Here is a 26223-nt window from a genome sequence, read left to right as displayed (position 1 = left end):
GTGGCAACTCTCCATTCATAAGGTACACAACTTCAAGTCAGTGCTGCTTATGCTACTGATTCAGCTAGAACACAGATAAATAAAAGGTGCAATGTAACAAACCCAGACACTTCCTAAAAAGAAATGAAGCACTGGGCTTGTCATTTGACATGTGCACACAACAGCAATGACAGAAGAAATGTGCGAACACAAATTAGCTTTTTTTCAAGACTGGCATAGCCTTTTAATCCTGAATAAGCCACACAGAATATATGGACAATACAGAACAAAAACATGGTTTTGTATCTCCAGCTAGACAAATTCTGCAACACCCTGAGCTAATACTTGACAGCCCTGATAATCATCAACTCAAATTTTCTGCACCTTTTCAGTGGTACAACTCCCATGCCACTCATTCGGAGTAGCCCCCAAAGCTGCTCCAGGGTTCTTTGTTTGCCACAGTCTCAGCACCAGCAATACTTTGGGAAGTATCAGTGTTCATCAACACCACATACAAGTGGGAGGGAATCTGACTGACTACACCATGTGCCAGTTGTGAGTGCATGTGAACTGTTCAAAGGAAGTGGTAAAAGGCCATCCCCACAGGGAGTCCGTTTCAGTCTGGGCAGACCCATGCCTCGTTTCATTTAAACCATGACAGTTACTGACATTCACTGTTAGTCCTTCCTATGAACCACCAAATGGTCATCTGGAGAGCTTCCACATTTCAGCTGAGTTTGAAAAAAAAAAGTCTCTCTCTCTCTCTCTCTAATATGCATAGAGAGAACAGTTTTCCAGTGCCTGTATAGATGTGGCTTTAAACCACCAGTGTCAAAGTCAGAATATTCAGTTTTTTTTTTGTTCTGATATTTATTGCACACAACTAGTAGAAATATCTAAATAATAAAGATTATTTAAAACATTGTCCGAACGCAGTGACGCCTCCTTGAGCTACTGAAACTGAAACTAAACATGATTGCTCTGTGCATGAGCAGGGTATCGGTCACCTTTGCTGTGATATTATCAGTATAAATGATAAAGGTTATTGGTCAAAATTTCAAAAAGAAAAAGAAAAAAAGATGCCAACATTCCCTGGTCTGAGTCATATTGATATACATTTGTCCTAGCCGACTTTCTGACAAATCTGCAAATCAGTCTCTGTGGCCAGACAAGCTGTCAGATTTTATGACAATGTCCTCTTGAAAACTAGAACTGGAATCTGCCTAAAATGTGCAAGATGTAACAGTCCATTGACTAATGCAGAAGGATGTCACCTGGCTCAGTACTGAACATTCAGTTTCAGTCATTCTAGTTGAGATAGCTCTGAATGGTCTAATGTGGTATGCTTTTTTCAGTTATTTTATTTTGCATTTGTTTTCCTCATTTCTTTTCTTCTTCATTAATGAATAGTGTAAATAATTCAGTATTACATATTGTGCAACATTAAACATTTTGACACTGAGAGAAAAGAACCTCTGGAGCAATGTGGGTGTTGGTACTTTGTCAAGTTGCATCACAATATATCGCTCACACTCCTCCACTCACTGGAAAAAAAAACGTTTTGAGAAAAACACTTCAAAATCACTCTGTGACCTCAAAATAAAGTCAGGGTCATCATATAATCAAATCATGCTGGTCCGAACTCCATTGATGAAAAAAAAGTATAATGGGCTCAGCAGGAATTTGCAGGGAATCATGCTGATCACAGATGGGCAAAATCAACATGGACACATCTGTGACTTTTTTTTTCTTCACCATTTTTCTTCACGGTGTCAGTGGATAGAAGGGACAACAAACAAGAACGACAGATCAGTTCAGATAGGGGAGAATACTATGCTACGCCCTGCATCGAGCGACCTGAAATGGTCCCCACATATCTCCAATATCAGCCGCAAAGCTGGATCAACCCTAGGATTCCTGCGCCAGAACCTCCGGAACTGTCCCAAAGACCGCAGGCACCTGGCATATACGGCAATGGACAGATCCAAGCTGGATTACAGCGCGACAGTGTGTGACCCGTACCAGAGACAGGACATCGAGAAGCTGGTGAGAGTGCAACGCCAAGCAGCACGCTTTATTACCGGAGACTACAAGTCCAGGAATCCTGGATGTGTAAGTGGCATGCTGAAGGAACTAAACCTGCCGATCCTGGAGGAAAGACGCAGGCACCAACGCCTCAGCCTCTTCTATAAGATTGCTGAGGGTGTCCTACCAGCTATCCCAGCAGATAAACTCCTAACTCCGGGCCCCACAAATCGCCGCAGAATTAAACTCACCAGATTTGAGGGATTCAAAACAACAAATGTAATAGAAAGACAGGCCATCAACTACTCCCGTGGATTCCGGGTCCCCGACGCGAGAACAGAGCAATATCGTAGCTCCTTCATCAGGACTGCCAGTGGAACCAACTGAGCGAGGCCACTGTCACTACAGGCTCTGGCAGCGCATTTTCATCAGCGCTGACCAGATCACCATCTGAGCCTGTGACCAGCAACCACTGAATTTAAAAAAAATTTTTTTTTAAATTATTTATTTTTAGGATCTTGCTTCTGGAAGTGGGGCCCGGCCCCTTCCGGCCGAACCGGGGGTTTTGATGGTCTTAACCCAGGGTACAGTTTTCCTTAGATCTTCTTTGACTATTTTTTCTGCTGGGTACATGCGTCCTCCTAGTTCCGTCCTGTCTATATCGCCAGAAGTGGCGTCTACGTACACTACCAGATCCAGATCATTGCAGCATCCTCTCCCCGCTTTCTCTTCACACGCGGATTTTTTAATTTCTTTTTTCATCTTTTCTTTTTCTAATGCACAAACCGGATGTTTACAGGATAGGCAATGTGAATACTCCCCCTTTATTTAGCATGGCGGGTATAGATGATTCTGATGTTCCAGGTAAGAGACAAAACATGGATTTTGTTTTGTTTTGACAATGTTCGTTTTGTAACAGTCAGATTTACGAACACTGTTATATCGCATTGTAGATATTTGTATCATATCTTTCTTCCTGACTGTCTGTTTCAAAGCATTATGATAATGTTTGTTTACCTTAGTGCAAGTTCGTCTGCTACAACATTATCTTATTCACCAAATTTTTAATGGTGATTTTTTCATGGTTGGTATTTATGTGCTTCATTAATCTACAGAAATCCGACATGGATTACAGGATCTTGGTGCCCAGGAATTTAGGATGCTAAAATGAGACTTTGCCCAGCATCTTTAACGTGTTTACTTGATCGTGTAGCAGATTCATCGACAAGCTGATATGTACGTGTCCACCATTAACCCTTTCAGCCCTTTAATGTCGTCTGCCTGTGCAGCCTTCCCAACCTGGCATGTTTTGGCCTGGCTACATCAGCGTGAAGGGGTGCTTCACTTCAGGCACAAATTTATAATAGCCGCTCAACCAATAGCTACCGAACATCACATTATGACTGAAATGTAATTTTGACACAAATTGCTGAAGTCTCAAGACAAAGGGTGTAATAGTATACTTGTAACTTTAAATCAAAAACAGAAATAGTAAAATGTCAGCTTCTGTCGATGTTGAAGGTTATTTACACTACTTGATTATCTACACTGGTTGCTAATTTCATCTCCTTCACTTTCCCATGAAATATTGAAAGAATTATAAGACAAATCATCATTATTTGGGCTGAATTCGCTGCAAGAGTCCATCATAATTTCATTGAGCTCTAAACTGCACAGTAAGACTTTGACGTTTTACCATTATTGATGTTGAAAACCGGATAAAAATCACACTATTTGTTCAATTTTGGAGCAAAACTTTGCTTGCCAATGAAGAAGGAGTTAAGTTGTAGTTACTTCCCTTACATGGCAGTTTAATGCTTAATAATGAGCTGACGAACCGGTTTAAATAAACAGGTTTCTTCGCCCACCTGTCAGGGGGGCTCATGCAGAGAACGGCGATCAGCGATGCACGCCTCTCAGGTGGGCGTAGGGTTGAATGTGTTAACCCTTGAACAGTTGAAGGATCAAACCCAGGATCCTCAGTTTCTGAGATAGAAAAGTGCAGTGAACTACTGTAGAAAAGTGCAGTGAACTAACCACTTACAGTAGCTATACATCAGTCTCACAACAGAAATCTCTCAACATCAGTTTCACCTTCTGAACTCAGACAGGGATTTGGGAGATGCTGGATATCATGATCACATGTGCAACTTGACTAACATGCGTATAACTTTTTTTCATCAGCTTTTGTGCATGGTTATATGTGTATACATGTCAAGAGGAGAAAGAGAAAAAAAGATGATGAAAAAAAATCAAGAGGATTGAGCCACTTCAGACAGATCTTCACATTTGTTAATCAAGGACATTGGAAAGATCCCCTGTTATTTACCTGGGATTCAAAGCCAAGCTATCACACTGAAAGCCAAGTGATTAAAGCAGCTCAGCTGCTGCACATGTTTGACTGACAAAACTGAGATAGCACAGAACACAAATCAGTTCTAGCTTCCTGTAGACTAGACAAGTTTTATCTATACGTTCCCTGTGATTTGAAGTTTTGCTTGCATGTGAATGTCTGGTGTGAAACTGGAAGCACTTTGAATTGCCTCTGCACAAGATTTAGCACTGTATAAATTTTTATACATTTCTTCTTCTTTTATTTTGTATTATTGTTATTATTAGCAGTGGTAGTTGTAGTAGTTGTAGTAGTAGTATTCTATTATTATTATCATTACTTTGATTTGTCTCTGCACAAGATTCAGTGCAATACAAATTCTTCTACTACTTTTTATTTTGTTGTTGTTGTTTAGCATGGCTGGGCCAGATGGGATGAATGATCACCTCCTTGTCACATGTGCAGACTCAGGAGCAGTGTTCATCTTCGGCAAGAGCAGGCTGGCGGAGAAGCTGCCCAGCAAGTTCTGGCTGAAGAATGACAGGGTGCTGCACGTCGCCTGTGGAGATGAACACTCGGCACTGGTGGCAGGTGGGCGCAGATGAACAGTGTTTTTATTTTTATTTGATTTTTTCTTTTTCTTTTTTTTTTCTCTCCCTTGCATTCAAGGTTATATTTTCTCTTCAACATCATCACCATAACATTTTCATGTAACAAATTGCATATTTCAATGGAAAATACAACTTATGACACATTGGTAATTTCATTACAAGCATGGTAATAGTTTGTAAGGGTATTTTAAAAAAAAGAAAGAAAGAAAACAAAAAGAAGAAAAAAAGAAAACAAAAAGGGACCATCAAACATCAAAAACAAATATCAACGAAAATGGATTATCACTTATAATATGACACCTCAATTCCTAACTGGCTTTACACATTTGATTTTTTCTGTGTTTGTTTACTTATGTCTTTTCTACTTTTATTCACACACACACATTTGTGTGTTTGAAAAACAATTTTGCAGATTGTGATAAGAGAAAGGCTCCAAATTAGCGTCAGTAACCCCCCCCCCCCTTACCCCCCCCCACTTCCCCCAACCAACCCAAAAGCTCTAAAATAATACCAGAGACTCTCTGAAAGTTCCATATAAGTATCCTTAACCATGAAAACAGAAAAGGCACCAAGTAAGTAAAAATCTCTGAAAGCTCCAGATTTGTATCTTTAATCATGAAAAGGCTCCAAAACAGTGACTCTCCAGATTAGTATCCTTGACCATGAAAAGGCTCCAGAATAGTGAAACAGCTAGTGGCATGCCCTTTGCTCATTGTGACTGGCATTTCACAAACTGTAAGTGTTATAGACTTTGTCAGCAGCATCTCCTAAGTGGCAAAGTATAATATGTAAGATTTGGACAGCATCAGGTACAGGTTTTGTGGGTACTTAACAGTTATGTATCAGAAGAATGCTTCTCTACAATGTGTGCATGTATTGTGTGTGTATGTGTGTGGGAGGAAGGGTGGATGGGTGCTTATAAGATTTCAAATTTCAAAATGCTTTAAATGGCCACTGGATGTTACACAGACCCCATTTAAAAGCAACAACAAAATCTGTCATTGGGAATCTGATTTTTAGGGGGTCATTCATAGTATCATCTAAATTATTGTGGTATTGCTGGTTTGCATAGATTTCCTGCTGTTTGTGTTTGTATATTCATGGTTTTCTTGCTGAATATGATTACTCCTTTTCTGTCTTGAGTTCTGTTAAAAGAAACCCCCCTCCAGGGTCCAGATCAGAGCTCAGTTATCTTGCCAGACATTCACTGAGGGGTCTTCAGATTGCCTTGCATCATTCCAGCTGTCTGATCGCACCCATGTCCTTGAGTTCTTGTTGGCACCATGTTTGGCGGTGTGTTTCAGAGAGCGGGCGTGTGTTTGTGTTCGGTCCCAACCAGTGGGGTCAGCTGGGACTGGGCACATCGACACTGGCTGACCGACCCTCCTGCATCAAATGTGAGCTTCTGATTTCTGGGTGTGAGAGGGGTCGGGGGTCAGGGGTGGGAGTGGGAAGATGGGGTATTGGGGGGGGGGGGAGGGCAGTGGGTGGGTGGGGGGGGGTCAGTGTGTGTGGTGTGCGTGTGTGTGTGTGAGGGAGAGAGAGAAAGTGAGAGAGAGAGAGAGAGAGACCCCATGACATGTAATTCTGATTTTTAATGTATTTCCATTTCAAAAGAAAACAAAAGATCTGAGTTTGTTTGTTTATACAGTGGTGAATGACAGTTTTTAGATGCATGCTGGCCTCTGCATGTGTGTGTGTGTGTGTGTGTGTGTGTGTGCTTGTGTGTGGTATGTGTATGCCGTGTGTGTGTGTGTGCGCGCGCGTGCATGTGTACCTATTGCAAAATAACATTTTTAATAACAGTACTGGTGATTTAACAATTCCATTTCCTTGTTTTTTTCACAGCGTTGAAACATGAGAAATGTAAGTGGGTGGCATGTGGCCGCTCGCATACTGTATTTGCAACAGGTACTATGGGAACATGTTGGTGTTGTTTTAGTCTGTTGTGTTTCACTGCATGCTTCTTCTGTTGTAAATGGTCTTGACTTGTATTTTTGTTTTTTGTATATATGAATACATCTATCTGTGTGTGTAGATCTGGTAATGTGCTTTTTCTTGCTCTGCATACAACTTGAAGGGCTTTCACATTTGACAGGCGGCTGATAATGTGATATACATGATTAATTCTCACAGAGAGAGTAAGTATCTGCTGTACTGCTTTTGTCAGGTTGTGGGAGCATTAAATTGTTATTTGCAGATGACAATTTCTGGCCCTCAAGTGGATGAATATTCTCCAGACAAATGCTGACCATCTGGCAGAACCCTAACATGCACACACACACACACACACACACACACACACACACACACACACACACACCACACCACACATACCACACTCACACACCACACATACCACACACACACACACACACACACACACACACACACACACACACACACACACACACACACACACACACACACACACACACACACACACACACACACACACACACACACACACACACACACACACATACACACACACATATGAGAAGAACCTGGCTGAGTTTCCATGCAGATTTACAAAAGATCAACATATATATTGGTTAACTTGTGTGGTGTAGTATTCTGATGACCAGTTACCAAGGACCATTTGTAAACATACCAGTGTATTACTTGTGTGGTGTAGTATTCTGATGAGCAGTTACCAAGGACCATTTGTAAACATACCAGTGTATTGTGTATTTCTAATGATCAAGTCCATGGACAATGCAAGGAACTGTTACTTGTCAAAACATTATTTCCTGAAACTGTTTTGCTGTTGCTCTATCCCTGTTATATTTTCTCAACCAGAGGCAAGGTACAGTGGTAGTTTATTTGGTTGTTGGTGTTGTCATTTCTGGCAGCAAGACAAAAAACAAAACAAAACAAAACAAAACATCTTCTCAGCTGTGAAACATCACTTGCTTAGGTTGCAGTCTAACACTTTGCCTCATGTTTCGTGTCATGAAGAGTAAGCCGAGCACCATTTTGCTTCATTTCAATGTTGTCTTATCCCTCTCGTATCATTAGTCTTTCAAATCAAACCACCTTCCCCCTGTTAGATGCTGGGGACTCTGGGGATGTCCTTTTGTAGAGGTGGAAATAGACTTTTTTGTTGCACAAAAAATATTATCTTCACTTTACATGCCTGAACAGTTACCAACAACCAGACTAACTGGGAAAAAAAATCCCAGAAACAGAATTTACACTCATTTTCCTTCACAAAAATGTTTACTTTCTTTCTGTATCACCTATATTTTTTGTGCTAGAAATTTTTGTGAATTATTACCCCTGAATCTTCAAAATTCCCTGGCAAGGGCAGAGCACTTTTTATTTTTATTTAAAATTTTTTTTTTTTTTTTTGATACAAAATTCTCTGGCACTGAACTGGTTAATTAAAATGAATATATATACAAAAGAGCTACTGATGTCTTTCAGAGTACATAGATGGACTGGGAAGAGATGAATCAGGGTCACAAATTTAGTTACAGACAAATCAGCTGCAGAAAAGTCAGAAATAGGAGAATGAGGGTGTTACTTGTGTCAAGGACATGTCATCATTTTAGGAGAATCAGGGTGTTTCCTGTGTCAAGGACATACCATCATTTTAGGAGAATCAGGGTGTTTCCTGTGTAAAGGACATACCATCATTTTAGGAGAATCAGGGTGTTTCCTGTGTCAAGGACATACCATCATTTTAGGAGAATCAGGGTGTTTCCTGTGTCAAGGACATACCATCATTTTAGGAGAATCAGGGTGTTTCCTGTGTCAAGGACATACCATCATTTTAGGAGAATCAGGGTGTTTCCTGTGTCAAGGACATGTCATCACCATCATTTTAGGAGAATCAGGGTGTTTCCTGTGTAAAGGACATACCATCATTTTAGGAGAATCAGGGTGTTTCCTGTGTCAAGGACATACCATCATTTTAGGAGAATCAGGGTGTTTACTGTGTAAAGGACATACCATCATTTTAGGAGAATCAGGGTGTTTCCTGTGTCAAGGACATACCATCATTTTAGGAGAATCAGGGTGTTTCATGTGTCAAGGACATACCATCATTTTAGGAGAATCAGGGTGTTTCCTGTGTCAAGGACATACCATCATTTTTAGTGTGGTGGCCTTGTGGTGAAGTGTCCACCTGGGGAGTGAGAGCATCTGAGGGTATGTGATCAAAGTCCACACTCACCCGACTTTTTTCTCCCTCCACTTGACCTTGGATACTGGTCGTTTGGGTGAGATGATAAACCAGGGTTCGTGTGCAGCATGCACTTTGCGCACATAATAGAACCCACAGCATCAAAAGAGTTGTCTCTGGCAAAATTCTGAAGAACAATTCACTCTAATATACAAGAGAGTGTGTGTGTGTGTGTGTGTGAGTGTGTGTATGTGTGTGTGTGTGTGTGTGTGTATGTGTGTGTGTGTGTATGTGTGTGTGTGTGTGTGTGTGTGAGTGTGTGTGTGTGTGTGTGTATGTGTGTGTGTGTGTATGTGTGTGTGTGTGTGTGTGTGTGTGTGTGTGTGTGTGTGTGTGTGTGTGAGTGTGTGTGTGTGTGTGTGTGTGTGTGTGTGTGTGTGTGTGTGTGTGTGTGTGTGTATGTGTGTGTGTGTGTGTGTGTGTGAGTGTGTGTGTGTGTGTGTGTGTGTGTGTGTGAGTGTGTGTGTGTGTGTGTGTGTGCGCGCGTGTGTGTGTGTGTGCGTGTATGTGAGTGTGTGTGTGTGTGTGTGTGTGTGTGTGTATGTGTGTGTGTGTGTGTGTGCGTACGTGCGTGTGTGTGTGTATGTGTGTGCGTGCATGACTGAAGCCTAACTCAATGACACCAAAGATGAATAATGAATGCCTTAAGGCAGCTGTCAGTCAGCTCTTCCAAGCGCTAAGTGCTTGGTCTCTGACAGAAAAACGGCGCTATGTTAACATCAGCAATACGACACTTTCCCCCTCCCTGCTGCCCCAGAGTCAGGGAAGCTGTACGCGTGTGGGAGCAACGAGGACGGTCAGCTGGGCGTCAAGACCTCAGGCTCCAGCAGTCCCCTCCCTGGCCCTGTGGTCAGCCTGACGCCCACTCCCTGGACAATGCTGGCTGCCGGCTGCGACCATTCCATGGCTCTGACAGGTCAGTGAAGCGCGCGTGTGCATGGAAGACAGTATGTTTGAAAGTGGGGAAATTCATTAACTCGGGAAGGGTTACAAGATGATACTTTCATTGTCTGTTTTTATCACCAATTTTATTGTTTTAATTGCTGTTTACGTTTACAGTTTTTGGGTGGATGATACCGGCGATATTTCTTTATATCTTCCATGCCCCAGCCGGCTTCAAAGGGTTAAATGTTCTTGATACTAATCATGATTTGTGTGTGTGTGTGTGTGTGTGTGTGAGCGTGTATGCATGTGTGTCACGGCTCGTGGGCGATCTGCGTGCATGCCTGTCTACATTTTTTTTCCCCTTCTCTTTTCCCCCTTTCTCTCTCCCTTCTTTCCCCCCTCTCTCTCTCCCTTCTCCTCCTCTCTCCCCCTTCTTCTCCTCTCTCTCCATTCTCCCCCTCTTTCCATACCCCTCCTTCACCTCCCTCTCTCCTTTGTGCTTTTGCACGTGTGGCATGTCCCTTCTCCTGAACGTTGTTTTTTTTTTTTTGAACTCTGAGCGAGTTCAGGAGTCAATCTGGTTAGGAGAGAGAGATTTCTCTGGGCTGTTGACGCCAAGCTTGGCAGAGAGACGGGTCGCCGTTCCAGCGTGCGTGCTGTAGGGCGCCGTCGATGAAGTAGTGGGGGCGTTTCCCTTTGTCACCCCTTCTTCTGAATTAGTCTGTTTCACTCTGGGCCAGTGACGTGCCTGGTGACAGGTTTTTCCGGTGTTTCTTCCCCTTCGTGCCGCTGCCTTCGACGGGTCCCCAGAACACAAGCGTGGAAACTTCCTCACTCCCGTTCCCACTCCCGCTCCCACTCCATACTTCCATCTACCCCTTTTCCACCTTTCCACTGTCCCTCTGGCCGACCAGCTTCAGCCATCAAGCTACGAGTGTCCGTTTTCGGCTGTCAGCACGAGTTTGAACTCTGGCAGTGGGGTTGAGCAGCACTGGTGCTGCAGGTTGACTGTAACTTGTAGAATTGTGCTGTGTTTAGACAAAGGTTATTTTTTTGGTTTGTAATGCCTTGTTTTGTGGCGGGTATTTATTTATGTATTTTTTGCATCACCACAGTAAAGCAACGAGCTGAACTCTTCTGTGTTTCTGTGTTTGTGTTGTCGGGACGTTAGCTAGTCTGGGAAGGGGTGGGGGTTCATGGGCAACCCCTTACGGGTTGTGACAATGGTGGAGATGCGGGGTAACTGATAGGTTAGTTAGGAAGGTAAAGTGGGGAGGGTGTCTTTGTTCTGTTTGTCCCATCATTTGGTTCGTTGAAAACACTTCATATTTGGTTGTGGGTGCCGTAAAGATTGTGTTTGGACAAGATATACCGGGTGTTTGTAACTCACTCGTTGTTGCTGAAGGTCGTGGTGTTCGCAGACTATTTTACGTAGGAAGAGTAGTCACTGTCGTGTGGCGGAAGTGTATTCAGACTGTATCCCTTGAAGAAACGTGGCACTATGTTGACACGGAGGCAAGCCGCTAACGCTGCCACACCAGGGCATAAGACACCAGCACCCAAACGGGATGATACGAGCCGTTCTCCAGGGACCCTTGAGAAAACAGAATTGTCTGGTTGGGTCAAAGAGCAGTTAGGCAAACAGCTTCATGGCTCGCCCGGTTCAGCAGGTAAGGGTGAGGCCAAGTCAGAGACTGCTTCCACTCAAGACCCTTATTTTAAGTTCTGGACCTTGGGCTCTGATCTAGGAATATCTGGTGAGGCTTTGGCTCGGTTCGTGATAGATGCAATCAAAGAAGAGAAAGAGGAGGCTAGGCGCCTCAGAGAAGAAGAGAAAGAGGAGGCTAGACGAATCAGAGAAGAAGAGAAAGAGGAGGCTAGGCGAATCAGAGAAGAAGAGAAAGAGGAGGCTAGGCGAATCAGAGAGGAAAGGCGTATCCAAGAAGATAGGGAGGAGGCTAGACGTGCAAGGGAGGAGGACAGGTTGTTCAGAGAGAGACGGTTGGAAGAGGAGAGGCAGAGGTTTGAGAGGAAGCTCGAGCTTAAGCAAGAAGAGATAGAGGCCAGGTCGGTACAGCAGCTCACCCTCACACCCTTCGACGGGAAGGACGACCTGGACTCGTTCTTAAGCCATTTTGAGAGGGTAGCTCTCCTTAACAGATGGAAACGTGAGTCTTGGGCAGCCCGTCTAGTTACCTTGCTTCAAGGCCGAGCTAGAGATGCCTGTCTACGACTCTCTGAAACTGAAATTAGGGATTACGATTCGCTGAAGGCCGCACTGTTGCGCGTCTTCCTGTTGGATGCTGACTCATACAGGAAGAAGTTTCGTTCCATGCGGAAGCAGGCCGAGGAAACTTTTGAGCAGTTCCTTGATCGCCTTAAGACGTGCCTATCTCGTTGGTGCACTGCGAGTGGACGGGACGAAAATCAAGTGGAGGACGTCAAGGATCTCTTCCTCCAAGAGCAGTTCTTTGCGATCTTGACTCCCGAATTGGTTACGGAAATTCGCAAAGAAGAACCACGTAGGGTAGAAAATGTGGCCCGTATCGCAACGAAGGTCGCTCGGGCTAGGAAGGCAGGGCGTTCAGCCGAAGCAGATTTCAAGGCCGCCAAGAGGGTGGAAAGAGAACAGGACATAGTTTCCAGGCCAGTTCAGACCAATGAGAAACTTTCCAGTCAATCTGGCACCGGACAGCCAGGGGCTCAGGGAACCCACAACCCAAAGCCACCAACCTGTTTCAGGTGTGGCAACATCGGACACTTCGCTCGGGAATGTAATCCTCCTAAATGAGTTTCTATGGTAGTCACTCGCTTGCCTTCAAAGGAAAAATATCTTCCTCCACCCCCTACACTGTGCGTCCCTTGCGCTTCACAAACATACTCCCCCCGTTGTGAGGTCGTAGTCAATGGAGAGACTGTCCGAGGTTTGCGCGACACTGGGGCTCACATGATTGTCGTGGCCCGTCACCTGGTTCCTCCCAGTTCGTTCACGGGATCTACTGTCCGAGTCATCTTGGCAGAATCCAGATGTTCATCTTTGCTGCCGATAGCTTTGGTGAATCTGCAGTCGCCTTTCGTTTGCGGCAGGTTTCATGTGGCCGTAATGGAGGCACCAGTTGAGGACGTCCTTATTGGGAGCACGGCATGGAATGCTGATGGCACGTCCGTGGACGTTCCCGTCTACGCTGACTCCAAGATCGTGGGTACTATGAGGAGTAGAGCCCAGCCCAAGCGTAGTTCCAAGTCTGTCCTTCCACTTCCCCCAGATAGTGTAGATGGTCACATGACTCGAGAGGAACTCATAAAGCAGCAGGGCCAAGACTCAGACTTGTGAAAGGCTAGAGAAAGTGCCGACAGGAAAACAGTTCAACGAACGGGGTCTGGAGAGGTAACCTATCGCCGTAAGCAGGGTGTGCTTGTCCGCTGTTTCAAAAACCACTGTGGAGAAGTCACACAAGTTTGCGTTCCAAAGACTCTGCGAACTTCCGTGTTGAGTCTAGGTCATGACGCCGCCATGTCTGGGCATCTCGGCATGCAACGTGGCTCGTGGGCGATCTGCGTGCATGCCTGTCTACATTTTTTTTTCCCCTTCTCTTTTCCCCCTTTCTCTCTCCCTTCTTTCCCCCCTCTCTCTCTCCCTTCTCCTCCTCTCTCCCCCTTCTTCTCCTCTCTCTCCATTCTCCCCCTCTTTCCATACCCCTCCTTCACCTCCCTCTCTCCTTCGTGCTTTTGCACGTGTGGCATGTCCCTTCTCCTGAACGTTGTTTTTTTTTTTTTGAACTCTGAGCGAGTTCAGGAGTCAATCTGGTTAGGAGAGAGAGATTTCTCTGGGCTGTTGAGGCCAAGCCTTGCAGAGAGACGGGTCGCCGTTCCAGCGTGCGTGCTGTAGGGCGCCGTCGGTGAAGTAGTGGGGGCGTTTTCCTTTGTCACCCCTTCTTCTGTATTAGTCTGTTTCACTCTGGGCCAGTGACGTGCCTGGTGACAGGTTTTTCCGGTGTTTCTTCCCCTTCGTGCCGCTGCCTTCGACGGGTCCCCAGAACACAAGCGTGGAAACTTCCTCACTCCCGTTCCCACTCCCGCTCCCACTCCATACTTCCATCTACCCCTTTTCCACCTTTCCACTGTCCCTCTGGCCGACCAGCTTCAGCCATCAAGCTACGAGTGTCCGTTTTCGGCTGTCAGCACGAGTTTGAACTCTGGCAGTGGGGTTGAGCAGCACTGGTGCTGCAGGTTGACTGTAACTTGTAGAATTGTGCTGTGTTTAGACAAAGGTTATTTTTTTGGTTTGTAATGCCTTGTTTTGTGGCAGGTATTTATTTATGTATTTTTTGCATCACCACAGTAAAGCAACGAGCTGAACTCTTCTGTGTTTCTGTGTTTGTGTTGTCGGGACGTTAGCTAGTCTGGGAAGGGGTGGGGGTTCATGGGCAACCCCTTACGGGTTGTGACAATGTGTGTGTATTTGACTCTGTGTGTGTGTGTGTGTGTGTGTTTATAATGACTTTGTGTTTGTGTATATATGTGTGTGTGTGTTTACAATGACTGTGTGTGTGTGTGTGTGTGTGTGTGTGTGCATGTACTTGTGTATGTGTGTTGTGTTGCATTGTGCTGTAACGGTGTGTGTGTTGTGTTGCATTGTGTTGTGTTGTGCTGTAACGGTGTGTGTGTTGTGTTGCATTGTGTTGTGTTGTGCTGTAACGGTGTGTGTGTTGTGTTGCATTGTGTTGTGTTGTGCTGTAACGGTGTGTGTGTGTTGTGTTCCATTGTGTTGCATTGTGCTGTAACGGTGTGTGTGTTGTGTTGCATTGTGCTGTAACGGTGTGTGTGTTGTGTTGCATTGTGTTGCGTTGTGCTGTAACGGTGTGTGTGTTGTGTTGCATTGTGTTGTGTTGTGCTGTAACGGTGTGTGTGTTGTGTTGCATTGTGTTGCGTTGTGCTGTAACGGTGTGTGTGTTGTGTTGCATTGTGTTCCATTGTGTTGCGTTGTGCTGTAACGGTGTGTGTGTTGTGTTGCATTGTGTTGCATTGTGTTGCGTTGTGCTGTAATGGTGTGTGCAGAGGGGCGGGTGGTGGTGTGGGGGAGTGACGAGGAAGGACAGCTGGGTCAGGGGCAGACAACCAGCACCGCTGTCCCCTCACATCTGGACGTGGGTCACCCTGTCCGCTGGATCTCCTGCGGGTACCACCACAGTGCCCTGGTCACAGGTATCCCTCTTGCGTTAACAGAGTCCTGTCTTAGCATCCTTGAATTCAGGGACCTGATTCATCGTCATTTTTCATGCATAGATAGATCAAATGATGACAACAACAGCAACAAAAAAAAGGGTGGCACTCTCAGTGTAGCCATGGGAAAGCAGCCTAAATTTCACACAGCGAAATCTGTTGTGACCAAGAAGCGTAATACAATATTACCATTAGTAGATGTTGCAACCCATTGAAAATGTGTTTTTGACTCTATTTTGAGGGTTATTTTACCCAGTTTTAATGCAGATTCATTCGTTAAACCAATGTGACACCATCTTGCATTATCCTATTATGACAATTGTTTGATTGGAAGGGTTGATTACATGCAACATGTCATTTCTCATATGCCTGTTCTGTAAAACATATGAACATTTGCTTTAAAAAAATTTTTTGTTTTTTTGTTTTTAGAAGTTCCCAGAATTGAGGATGCTAAAATAGGACTTTATCCCCTCCAAAAGGTCCCAGAATTTAGAATGCTAAAATAGAACATTATCCCTTCCTATAGGTCCCATAACTTATATTGCTAAAATAGGACATTATCCCTTCCTATAGGTCCTTGAATTTAAGCTAAAATAGGACATTATACCCCCCTATAGCTCCCAGAATTTAGAATGCTAAAATAGGACATTACCCCCTCCTTTAGGTCCTTGAATTTAAGCTGAAATAGGACATTATACCCCCCTACAGGTCCCAGAATTTAGAATACTAAAATAGGACATTACCCCCTCCTTTAAGTCCCAGAATTTAGAATGCTAAAATAGGACATTACCCCCTTGTATAGGTACCAGAATTTAGAATGCTAAAATAGGACATTATCCCCTCCTATAGGTCCCAGAATTTGGATTGCTGAAATAGGACATTATCCCTTTCTGTAGGTCCTCGAATTTAGAATGCTAAAATAGGACATTATCCCCTCCTGTAGGTCTCAGAATTTAGAATGCTAAAATAGGACATATCCCCTCCTAAAGGTCTCAGAATTTAGAATGCTAAAATAGGACATTATCCCCTCCTGTAGGTCTCAGAATTTAGAATGCTAAAATAGGACATATCCCCTCCTAAAGGTCTCAGAATTTAGAATGCTAAAATAGGACATACCCCTCCTAAAGGTCCCAGAATTTAGAATGCTAGAATAGGACATATCCCCTCCTGTAGGTCTCAGAGTTTAGAATGCTAAAATAGGATATATCCCCTCCTATAGGTCCCAGAATTTGGAATGCTAAAATAGGACATATCCCCTCCTGTAGGTCTCAGAGTTTAGAATGCTAAAATAGGACATATCCCCTCCTATAGGTCCCAGAATTTGGATTGCTGAAATAGGACATTATCCCTTTCTGTAGGTCCTCAAATTTAGAATGCTAAAATAGGACATTATCCCCTCCTGTAGGTCTCAGAATTTAGAATGCTAAAATAGGACATATCCTCTCCTAAAGGTCCCAGAATTTAGAATGCTAAAATAGGACATATCCCCTCCTGTAGGTCTCAAGAGTTTAGAATGCTAAAATAGGACATATCCCCTCCTGTAGGTCTCAGAATTTAGAATGCTAAAATAGGACATTACCCCTCCTAAAGGTCTCAGAATTCAGAATGCTAAAATAGGACATATCCCCTCCTATAGGTCCCAGAATTTAGAATGCTAAAATAGGACATATCCCCTCCTAAAGGTCTCAGAATTTAGAATGCTAGAACAGGACATTATCCCCTCCTATAGGTCCCAGAATTTAGAATGCTAGAATAGGACATACCCCCCCTATAGGTCCCAGAATTTAGAATGCTAGAATAGGACATTATCCCCCCACCGCTGTGGTAAATGGCAGGGCTGATGCCTTATGGGTGCATGGCCTGTGATCATGTTTTGCTATTGGTAGAATCTACATAGTGTTATATATATATTAAATCATTGCACTTTTGAAACTGGAAAAACAATCTCCAGATAGCCCTAGACTGCACAGATTTCCATTCTTTGAAAAGAGTTTGTGTGTGTGTGTGTGTTTGTGTGTGTGTTTATGTGTACGGTGTTTCCATGTGTGTGTCTATGTCTGTGTCTGTATGTGTACGGTGTTTCTGTGTGTGTGTCTGTGTCTGTGTCTATGTCTGTATGTGTCTATGTCTGTGGTGTTTGTACGTGTGTATGTCTGACTGTGTCTGCCTCTGTGCATGCATGCACGTGTGTGTGTGTTTACAGAGGCCGGGGAGGTGTGGACGTGGGGGGACGGGGAGGGGGGGAAGCTGGGTCGGGCCACTGACGATTCCGTGTCGACCAGCGTCCCCGGCCAGGTGACGGCCATCGGCCACAGGGCGATCAGCGTGGCTTGTGGGGGCTCTCACACTGCTGTTCTGACAGGTGAGGTGCTGCTCTTCCATGATTAACTCATTCCGCCCCACAGCTACCTGTGGAGTGATGGCCTAGAGGTAACGCGTCGACCTAGGAAGTGAGAGAATCTGAGCGCGCTGGTTTGAATCACGGTTCAGCCGCCGATATTTTCTCCCCCTCCACTAGACCTTGAGTGGTGGTCTGGATGCTAGTCATTCAGATGAGACGATAAACCGAGGTCCCGTGTGCAGCATGCACTTAGCGCACGTAAAAGAACCCACGGCAACAAAAGGGTTGTTCCTGGCATAATTCTGTAGAAAAATCCACATCGATAGGAAAAACAAATAAAACTGCATGCAGGAAAAAATACCAAAAAAATTGGGTGGCGCTGTAGTGTAGCGACGCGCTCTCCCTGGGGAGAGCAGCCCGAATTTCACACAGAGAAATCTGATGTGATAAAAAGAAATACACAATACAATACAATACAATACAATACAATACCTGCCTGCTACATCTCCCCTGGACCAGCACTACACGAGACCACTGCAGAAAAAAAACAGGGTGGTTCACTAAAACAGTGAAAATATATGGAGCATTGTTGGTTTAATCGGTCAAACAAAGCTTCGTTTCCATGCTTCTGCAATCTATAAACGGTTCAGTTCAGAATGCCAACTGTGCCAAGCAAGAATGAGCGAAATTAGAACAGTGTGTTGGCACGAGAATACTTGTATCTGCTCCACAGGGGAAGTAATCATGGTACGAGTGAACTCGTGCCTTGTCTTGTCTTGTCTTGTCTTGCTCTTCCATGTATGTTGCACCCACATGATACATAATGATAGGATTTATCGGCCACAAAAGCCTGATTTATGAATTTGATACATGTATACACATATATCTGCATACATATGCATACACATACGCATCCAAATATATGTACATGCTTACACATCATGCAGATGTCTGCATTCATGGTATAGTAACTTCATCATTGATCCTGCAATGTTGTATACATTAACCATCTTTAACTACTTTCTGGGTTCTGGTTTTCAAGACGTTTCATATATGGATACCGTTTTCTTGGAAACATTGTAAATGCCATTTCTCATGTTAATTTTGATGTACTATAACCATCTTTAACCACCTTTAAAAAAAAATTAAAAAAAAGAGTTCTGGTTTTCAAGACGTTTTATGTATGGATACCATGTTTGAAGCGAACCCTGTGAATAACATTTCTCTTGTTTGTTTTTGTTGTTGTTTTTTTTCTGTGCAGACTCCGGACAGGTGTACACCTTTGGCAGCGGCCCCTGCGGTCAGCTGGGCCTGGGAGAGTCAGTGCTGGAGTCGGCTTCTCCTTACCTGTTGGCTCTGCCGTTCAGGGTGACACAGGTGTGCTGTGGGGAGAACTTCACTGCCATCGTGTCAGGTATCACCACAGGCTGTCTCACCTGTGCTGTGTGCGTGAATGAAGCAGTGTCAGGTATCACCACAGGCTGTCTCACCTGTGCTGTGTGTGCGATGGGCTGTCTCACCTGTGCTGTGTGTGTGAACGAAGCAGTGTCAGGTATCACGATAGGCTGTCTCACCTGTGCTGTGTGTGTGAAGGAAGCAGTGTCAGGTATCACCACAGGCTGTCTCACCTGTGCTGTGTGTGTGAAGGAAGCAGTGTCAGGTATCACCACAGGGGTTTGTCTCACCTGTGCTGTGTGTGTGGAAGGAAGCAGTGTCAGGTATCACCAACAGGGTGGCTACATGTGCTGTGTGTGTGATACGAAGCAGTGTCAGGTATCACCACTGGCTTGTCTCACTGTGCTGTGTGTGTGAAGGAAGCAGTGTAAGTGTCACCACAGGGTGTTCTCACTGTTGCTGTGCTGTTGTGAGGATAAAGGCTGTGTCAGGTATCACACGGCTGTCTCATCTGAGCTGTGTGTGTGAAGGAAGCAGTGTAGGTCTCACCACAGGGTGTCTCACCTGTGCTGTTGTGTGTGAACGAAGCAGTTCGTCAGGTATCTACGATGGGCCATGTCTCACCTGTGCTGTGTGTTGTGAACGAAGCAAGTGTCAGGGTATCCACCACTAGGCTGTCTCACCTGTGCTGTGTGTGTGAAGGAAGCCAGTGTCAGGTATCACCACAGGCTGTCTCACCTGTGCTGTGTGTGTGAAGGAAGCAGTGTCAGGTATCACCACAGGGTGTCTCACCTGTGCTGTGTGTGTGAAGGAAGCAGTGTCAGGTATCACCACGGGCTGTCTCACCTGTGCTGTGTGTGTGAAGGAAGCAGTGTCAGGTATCACCACAGGGTGTCTCACCTGTGCTGTGTGTGTGAACGAAGCAGTGTCAGGTATCACGATGGGCTGTCTCACCTGTGCTGTGTGTGTGAACGAAGCAGTGTCAGGTATCACCACAGGCTGTCTCACCTGTGCTGTGTGTGTGAAGGAAGCAGTGTCAGGTATCACCACAGGCTGTCTCACCTGTGCTGTGTGTGTGAACGAAGCAGTGTCAGGTATCACCACAGGCTGTCTCACCTGTGCTGTGTGTGTGAAGGAAGCAGTGTCAGGTATCACCACGAGGTGTCTCACCTGTGCTGTGTGTGTGAAGGAAGCAGTGTCAGGTATCACCACGGCTGTCTCACCTGTGCTGTGTGTGTGAACGAAGCAGTGTCAGGTATCACCACGGGCTGTCTCACCTGTGCTGTGTGTGTGAACGAAGCAGTGTCAGGTATCACCACAGGGTGTCTCACCTGTGCTGTGTGTGTGAAGGAAGCAGTGTCAGGTATCACCACAGGGCTGTCTCACCTGCGCTGTGTGTGTGAACGGAAGCAGTGTCAGGTATCACCACAGGCTGTCTCACCTGTGCTGTGTGTGTGAACGAAGCAGTGTCAGGTATCACCACAGGATGTCTCACCTGTGCTGTGTGTGTGAAGGAAGCAGTGTCAGGTATCACCACAGGGCTGTCTCACCTGCGCTGTGTGTGTGAAGGAAGCAGTGTCAGGTATCACCACAGGCTGTCTCACCTGTGCTGTGTGTGTGAACGAAGCAGTGTCAGGTATCACCACAGGCTGTCTCACCTGTGCTGTGTGTGTGAATGAAGCAGTGTCAGGTATCACCACAGGGTGTCTCACCTGTTCTGTATGTGTGAACGAAGCAGTGTCAGGTATCACCAAGAGCTGTCTCACCTGTTCTGTGTGTGTGAACGAAGCAGTGTCAGGTATCACCACGGGCTGTCTCACCTGTGCTGTGTGTGTGAATGAAGCAGTGTCAGGTATCACCACGAGCTGTCTCACCTGTGCTGTGTGTGTGAAGGAAGCAGTGTCAGGTATCACCACAGGATGTCTCACCTGTGCTGTGTGTGTGAATGAAGCAGTGTCAGGTATCACCACGAGCTGTCTCACCTGTGCTGTGTGTGTGAAGGAAGCAGTGTCAGGTATCACCACAGGCTGTCTCACCTGTTCTGTATGTGTGAACGAAGCAGTGTCAGGTATCACGATGGGCTGTCTCACCTGCGCTGTGTGTGTGAATGAAGCAGCGTCAAGGGGGGTGGGGGATGTCTGGGTGGGGGTCAGGGGGTGGGGTGGGGTATCCACTGTCATTTTCAAGGAGTTGTCAAAGTGCGTGGATTGATTTATATGTGCTTAACCGCTTCTGCCCGATAAGAAATGAAAATGGAAGCAGTGCCTGATCTTCACATAAGCATGCTTGACAGGCCTTGAGAATCTTCCAAATCTTGTTATAATTTCTATACATGTGTATTGAAATATATGTATATATATACATTTTTTTTGGTGAACATATAATGTATATATGTGTTTCCTCAGTGTGTGTTTGTGTGTTTCTGTGTGCATTTTTGTGTGTGTGTGTACCTGTGTTTGTGTCTGCATGTGTATATGTGTGTGTGTGTGTGTGAGTGCATGCATACATGCATCTGTGTTTGTGTTTCTCTGTGTGTATGTTTCTATGTGTGTTTTTCTGTGTATATGTATGTGTGTGTGTGTGTGTTGTGTGTTTGTGTGTGTTATGTGTGTGTGAGTTCGTGCATGCACATGTGTGTGTGTGTGTGTGTGTGTGTGTGTGTGTGTGTGTGTGTGTGTGTGTGTGTGTGTGTGTGTGAAGACAAGGGACAGCTGTACACGTGTGGGGACGGCCGTCATGGCAAGCTGTGTCAGGGACCGGGGAACAACGCCAACCAGTTCACACCGGCGCTGGTTCATCGGCTAGCCCACCTGCACGTTGACCAGGTCAGTCTGTCCTCCGGAACTGGTGTGTTTGAAGCTGCTGTTGTAGTGATGATAAATAATGATAATGATAAAAGTACTTATGTGGTGCAGACTTCCCATGCAGTGGGCTCTAAGAGCCTCACATGAAACAGTACATATATATGTAGGGGTGCAAGTCATCCGGCATATGCCGGAAATCCGGCTCAGAACATCTTGACTTTAGGTAGATTCTGGCATGGAGGAATTTTGTTGAAATTTTGTTATGATAGTTTCCGGTATGGAGAAATTTTGTTATGATAGTTTCCGGTATGGAGAAATTTTGTTTTGGTAGTTTTGGGCATGCATAAATTTGTGTAGACTGGTCGCTGTCTCTGATTTCTCTGTCATGTGTATGTTCAGTAATGTCACTTCGGGGTGGGGGTGGGGGGAGGTGGGGGGCACAGGGAAAAGGGAGTCAGGGGTGGGGGGTTGGGAACAGTGGTAAAGGAATGAATTAGTGTTAATCCACACATGTGTGCATACGTGCAGAGCATTTGCTTTGACATTATTATTTCTAGGAAACAAAGGAAGAAACAGAAGCAAGCACAAATGGCAGGTGTCTAGTCAACAGTCACTGGCTGTCAGGGAAATACAGGTGTGGGAATGATCATGATGAATGTAGTTCACTCAGGCCTGACTGGTGCCGGAATATATTAAGAAAGGAAGATAGAGTATAGCCTCATCACATCAAGGAGTATAGCCTCATCACATCATCACAAACCTTCCTTAGCAGCATCATCATTGTCATCCTCATTCATCATCAGTGCAGAAAACGTCGCCCTGCTGTCATGTTGACCTCAGTTTTGATCCGTCTCCACTTCCGTGCTTTGGGTGAGTTCCTGTCAAGGTCTTTGGTGTGGGCAGGTTTATGGGGGACTGTCGTTGGAGGGATGTGGTGGCGGTCTCCACTTCTGTGCTCTGGGTGAGTTCCTGTCAAGGTCTTTGGTGTGGGCAGGTTTATGGGGGACTGTCGTTGGAGGGGTGTGGTGGTGGTCTCCACTTCTGTGCTTTGGGTGAGTTCCTGTCAAGGTCTTTGGTGTGGGCAGGTTTATGGGGGACTGTCGTTGGAGGGGTGTGGTGGCGGTCTCCACTTCTGTGCTCTGGGTGAGTTCCTGTCAAGGTCTTTGGTGTGGGCAGGTTTATGGGGGACTGTCGTTGGAGGGGTGTGGTGGTGGTCTCCACTCTGGCAGGGGGACTTGTTTTGGTTCAGTGACTGATCAACTATTGTCATCAGCTTGGGGCTTAGTGGGTGGTGTCCTGCCTTTATTGAATCAGAACAAGTTCTACTGAACATGACCAAAGCGACTCAGCACCAGTGAAAGGTCTCCTCTGGTGTGTGGCTTCCTGGCAACCCAACATTGATGGTTCCCTGTGGATTGTCCTCACTGGGACCACAACAGTCAAAGCCAGGTGTGGCCGTGTAGGGGGGACTTGCGATGAGCGATATGGGAACAATGCTGCTGAAATGGTGCCGATGATGGGGCAGCAAAAAAAAAAGGTTGTTTCTCAGGTGGCGTGTGGCGGGTGTCACATGATGGTCAGAGCGAGGCCCAGGCCACGGACAGGGCGCGAGGGACAGAACGGCACACAGGGGCAGGCAGAGACTGGAACCGTCAGAAGCATTGCTCAGACCGGCGGCAACAGTGGAAAGCAGCTGTCCTCACAAGACACGGTGAGGACATGTCCTTCTGCAATGTCCTTGTGTCAAAATACGTCCGTTCCTGACATTAATGTGTACAACTTTCTTTCGGTCTGTTGATGGCCAATTACCTCTCTTGGGGTCAAGAAGACTTGTTTTGCAGAATGCATTTTAATAGTTCAGAGATGTGTATATTAGAAATCCTTGTGTCAAAAGTCAGTTGCTGCCAGTAATGTATACATTTCATTTTCCTGTTGATGGCTGCTTGCTCTGTGTAAAATGTTTGTTTCTAAGAGGGCTTTTTGATAGTTATCAGAGACATGTATTTTAAAAGTCTCTTTTGCAGAGGGCATTTTGATAGCTAACAGAGACATGTATGATAGAAGTACATGTTGCAGACTGCTCCTTAACAGTAAAGGAACTTGTGTTTTGTTCCCAGGTCAGAAAGACACCTGTGATCACAGCAAAGATGAGAAAGATGGATGCTAGGTATGAAGGTGAGGAAGACAGCACACACCACACCACCATGCGCTGTGCAGACCATGCTTCACATCGCTCTGCATACAGTCACACAGGATGGATTTTACACCACCACCACTACTATCCACCACCACTACTATCCACCACCACCACCAAAAACACCACCACCACCACCAAAAACACCACAACCATCAAAAACACCGCCAAAAACACCACAACCACCAAAAACACCACCTCCACCAAAAACACCACACAAAACACCACCACCACCAAAAACACCACCAAAAACACCACCACCACCAAAAACACCGCCAAAAACACCACAACCACCAAAAACACCACCACCACCAAAAACACCGCCAGAAACACCACCACCACCAAAAACACCACAAAAAACACCACAACCACCAAAACCACCACCACCACCAAAAACACCACCAAAAACACCACAACCACCAAAAACACCACCCAAAAGACCACAACCACCAAAAACACCACCACCACCAACAACACCACCAAAAAACACAAGCTGTATTATTCATGTGTCAGTGACATGGGACACTAGGTTATTTATGTCAGTGACATAGGACACTAGGTTATTTATGTCAGTGACATAGGACACTAGGCTGGGTTATGTCAGTGACATGGGACACTAGGTTGGGTTATTTATGTGTCAGTGACATGGGACACTAGGCTGGGTTATTCGTTAGGTGTCATGGACACAAGTGGATAAATCTGATGGTGGGTGTGAAGTTGTGGATCAGTGTGTGCATGCATATAAGTCTGTAACCTACAGAAGGGAAAGTGCGCTCAAATGAAAAGATGGCTAGCTGTCACAAGCAAATGTGTGAAAGACAAAGAGCAAACCCTCCTTGGGAGGGACGCTTACTCAGTCTGGCTCCGCGACTAAGCCATTATTGTCGATAGTAGGGGGCTTAGTAGGTGGTGTCCTAAGTACGTTAAAACAGAACAGGCACCACTGAACACCACCGAAGTGACTCAGTAGCAGTGCAGGGTCTCTTCTGGTGTGTGGCCTCCTGGCGACCCAGCATTGATGGTTCCCTGTGGACTGCCGACACTGGAAGTGCGAAGGACGAACCTGGGTGTGGCCGTGTATGGAGGAATCTAAATGAGCGGCGTGGGAGTAATGCCACTGAAACAGTGCAGATGATGGGGCAGCAAAAAAAAAAAGAGCAAACCTTGCTGAAAAAAAAAAAAAATCGTCGCCACCACACGTTAGGTGGAAGCACAAGGAATGGTGGCCATGTTTGCAAAAAGAATAAAACAGCATTGCGTTGTAACAATATGATGCATTCACTTTTGTTTTTTTCTCTTTTTTTGTGGCTCCACCAACCACCTATATTTCCCCACACTTTTAAAAGAGGGCGCTAGTCAGGGGGGCAAAGGGGAGGTTACCTACTTCCGGGAGGTTATCGGCCGTAGCTACTTTCGTTTTCTCCGCATAGGCGGATAGTAGTTTGCACAGGACAGGAATGTCAGACCCCTGCTGGAGTCTGCACTAGTGGGTCACGGTAAGTATGTTACTTAAACGTAATTTTAGATAGAAAATGTCCTTTTTTGTACGTTGAATCTTCCGTTCTTCTATTTATCCCCCCTTTTTTTTGTCTCTGTAACATTCTTCCATTGAATGCAACATACACCACAAGCTTATAGTAATTAGATGTGCAAAATCTGTTAAAAGAATCTATATGTTAACCCAGCCATGGACAACCTTTTTATGTTTGATGCATGGTTGCATTATTTTGTATATTATTAATATATTTAAAGGGTCTTGATTATTGCAATATAAAACTTGTAAGGTTTTTTCATAGTAGTAACCCATGAAGAAATCAATAATATAAACAGAAATTACACTTTGAAAGATTCTGAGTGTGAATAATGAGTTTGATCCACGTTCAGCCGTGATGTTTGAGTCGTGTGTTTCAGGAAGGGCCAGAGAAAGGCAGAAGAAGCAACGGGAGATGGATGTGAAGCAACGGGAGATGGATGTGAAGCAACGGGAGATGGATGTGACATGTGACAGGAGTGAGGAGAGCAGAGACTGTACGGTATGTATATATATAGGTATATGTACGCTTGCTTTAAAAAAGAAAAGAAAAAATCTTCACCCTCATAACTGTGCAATGTTTCCCAGTACTTACGCAACACACCAACATTTTGACCTGTCAGATAAGGGTTTGACATGAGTTGTAACCCAGATCCAAATAGGACGATCACAATAGCTGAGTGGTTAAAGCGCTGGACTTTCAATCTGAGGGTC

The 26223-nt window shown here is 45.2% G+C and overlaps 2 protein-coding genes across 2 annotated transcripts in view; both read left to right on the top strand.

The window, feature by feature from the left end:
• Nucleotides 1-2837: 2837 nt before the first annotated feature.
• The window catches only part of LOC143283198 (X-linked retinitis pigmentosa GTPase regulator-like), a 31241-nt gene continuing 7855 nt past the window's right edge, over nt 2838-26223 (top strand). Inside the window, exons 1-13 of the mRNA XM_076589374.1 lie at nt 2838-2868; nt 4802-4927; nt 6252-6344; nt 6796-6858; nt 9073-9086; nt 9860-10052; nt 15080-15226; nt 17448-17606; nt 18847-18999; nt 21681-21805; nt 23334-23495; nt 23902-23959; nt 25890-26011. Coding sequence (XP_076445489.1) covers nt 2838-2868; nt 4802-4927; nt 6252-6344; nt 6796-6858; nt 9073-9086; nt 9860-10052; nt 15080-15226; nt 17448-17606; nt 18847-18999; nt 21681-21805; nt 23334-23495; nt 23902-23959; nt 25890-26011 — 1446 coding nt within the window. The remainder of the gene's footprint in view (nt 2869-4801; nt 4928-6251; nt 6345-6795; nt 6859-9072; nt 9087-9859; nt 10053-15079; nt 15227-17447; nt 17607-18846; nt 19000-21680; nt 21806-23333; nt 23496-23901; nt 23960-25889; nt 26012-26223) is intronic.
• On the top strand, nt 11470-13149 carry LOC143283241 (uncharacterized). The gene has a single exon (XM_076589413.1). It carries the CDS (start codon nt 11523-11525, stop codon nt 12810-12812), a length of 1290 nt encoding a protein of 429 aa, XP_076445528.1. The 5' UTR covers nt 11470-11522; the 3' UTR covers nt 12813-13149.

This window comes from Babylonia areolata, chromosome 6 (assembly GCF_041734735.1).
Source record: "Babylonia areolata isolate BAREFJ2019XMU chromosome 6, ASM4173473v1, whole genome shotgun sequence".
Taxonomy (NCBI): domain Eukaryota; kingdom Metazoa; phylum Mollusca; class Gastropoda; order Neogastropoda; family Buccinidae; genus Babylonia; species Babylonia areolata.
Note: the sequence above shows the minus strand (reverse complement) of the source record. Positions and strands in the feature narration are given on the sequence as shown.